This window comes from Penaeus monodon, chromosome 21 (genome assembly GCF_015228065.2).
Source record: "Penaeus monodon isolate SGIC_2016 chromosome 21, NSTDA_Pmon_1, whole genome shotgun sequence".
Lineage (NCBI taxonomy): Eukaryota > Metazoa > Arthropoda > Malacostraca > Decapoda > Penaeidae > Penaeus > Penaeus monodon.
In genome coordinates this window covers 8,092,056-8,093,113 of record NC_051406.1, presented here as the reverse complement: position 1 = coordinate 8,093,113, position 1,058 = coordinate 8,092,056, and the positions used below count along the sequence as shown (strand labels likewise).

The following is a 1,058-nucleotide window of genomic DNA, read 5'->3' as shown; positions in this document are numbered from 1 at the left end:
TTCACCCTAAAATCACACAGACCCTCCCTCAGGAAACATCCTAATGGAATCACTCCTCCTACAGGATGGTCTTCTCGCGCTGCCAAAGAGAATGGCGACCTGCAGACCCAAAGGCGGAAGAAAAACCCGTTTCAGGTACTATCAAGCTGTGGCCGCAGGTAGGTTGGGAGTTACGGACTGGTATGCTTTTCCTGGGCAAGCTTTGGTTAACTTGTCAAGTTACGGGAACTTATTTGAGTAATACGAAAAAATTACCTACCTTGGCTTTGTAACTAATAGAAAATTAATGATAATTCCCATTGCTTCAGGTGCTTGTAGCGCTGACTGCATCACTGGCTCACCTCTCACTCGGCACCGTCTTAGCGTACCCAGCCATCGCAGTACCACAACTAACTAAGCCACTTCTTCCTGAACTGAATCGGCGGCACAACGCAACGCTGCGGGAAACGTACAACCAAAGCCAGGTCGGGGAAGCTCCTCCTTTAGTTTATCTCCTCGACAACTCCACGGAATCTCTGGACCGCCTGAACTATACCCTGACGCCGTCTAGCACGCCCTCGTCTCGGCTCCCCCGCCCCCACGAGGTCTGGCTGTCGCACTCGCAGGCCACCTGGTTTGGTAGGTCTCCTCTGCTACGAGTAAACGTGTGTAAGCTTGTAGTATATAAGTATAAATGTTTAATATCACCATCACCCATTTGGCGCTATGCTGATAAATATCAAATCAGGATCATTATCAGGCTCAAACAAAGTTTAATTTTCAAGATGGCACTGCAAAACTAAAGTACGCCCGAAAATTTATTTTCATTTCTCTTCCCAAAGCCTCCGTGCACACGACGGGGGCGATCGTGGGCTCCGTGGTGTGTGGGCCTCTCGTCAGCGTGATGGGTCAGCGCAGAGCCATCCTTATCACCTCTCCTTTCATTCTGGCTTCGTGGCTTACCATTTGGGCCGCGTCTTTATTCTCTCTTTTGGTCAGTGCTAGGTAAGTGTCCTGCCTGCAAAAAAAATATATTGGTAGCGTCCTGGCTGTTTTGACAAATGTTTTTTTATTATTAT

General features: G+C 48.4%; 1 protein-coding gene across 1 annotated transcript in view; it reads left to right on the top strand.

The window, feature by feature from the left end:
• Nucleotides 1-65: 65 nt before the first annotated feature.
• LOC119586164 (facilitated trehalose transporter Tret1-2 homolog) overlaps nucleotides 66-1,058 on the top strand; it is a 2,547-nt gene continuing 1,554 nt past the window's right edge. The window contains exons 1-3 of the mRNA XM_037934860.1: nucleotides 66-158; nucleotides 309-618; nucleotides 822-984. Coding sequence (XP_037790788.1) covers nucleotides 66-158; nucleotides 309-618; nucleotides 822-984 — 566 coding nt within the window. The remainder of the gene's footprint in view (nucleotides 159-308; nucleotides 619-821; nucleotides 985-1,058) is intronic.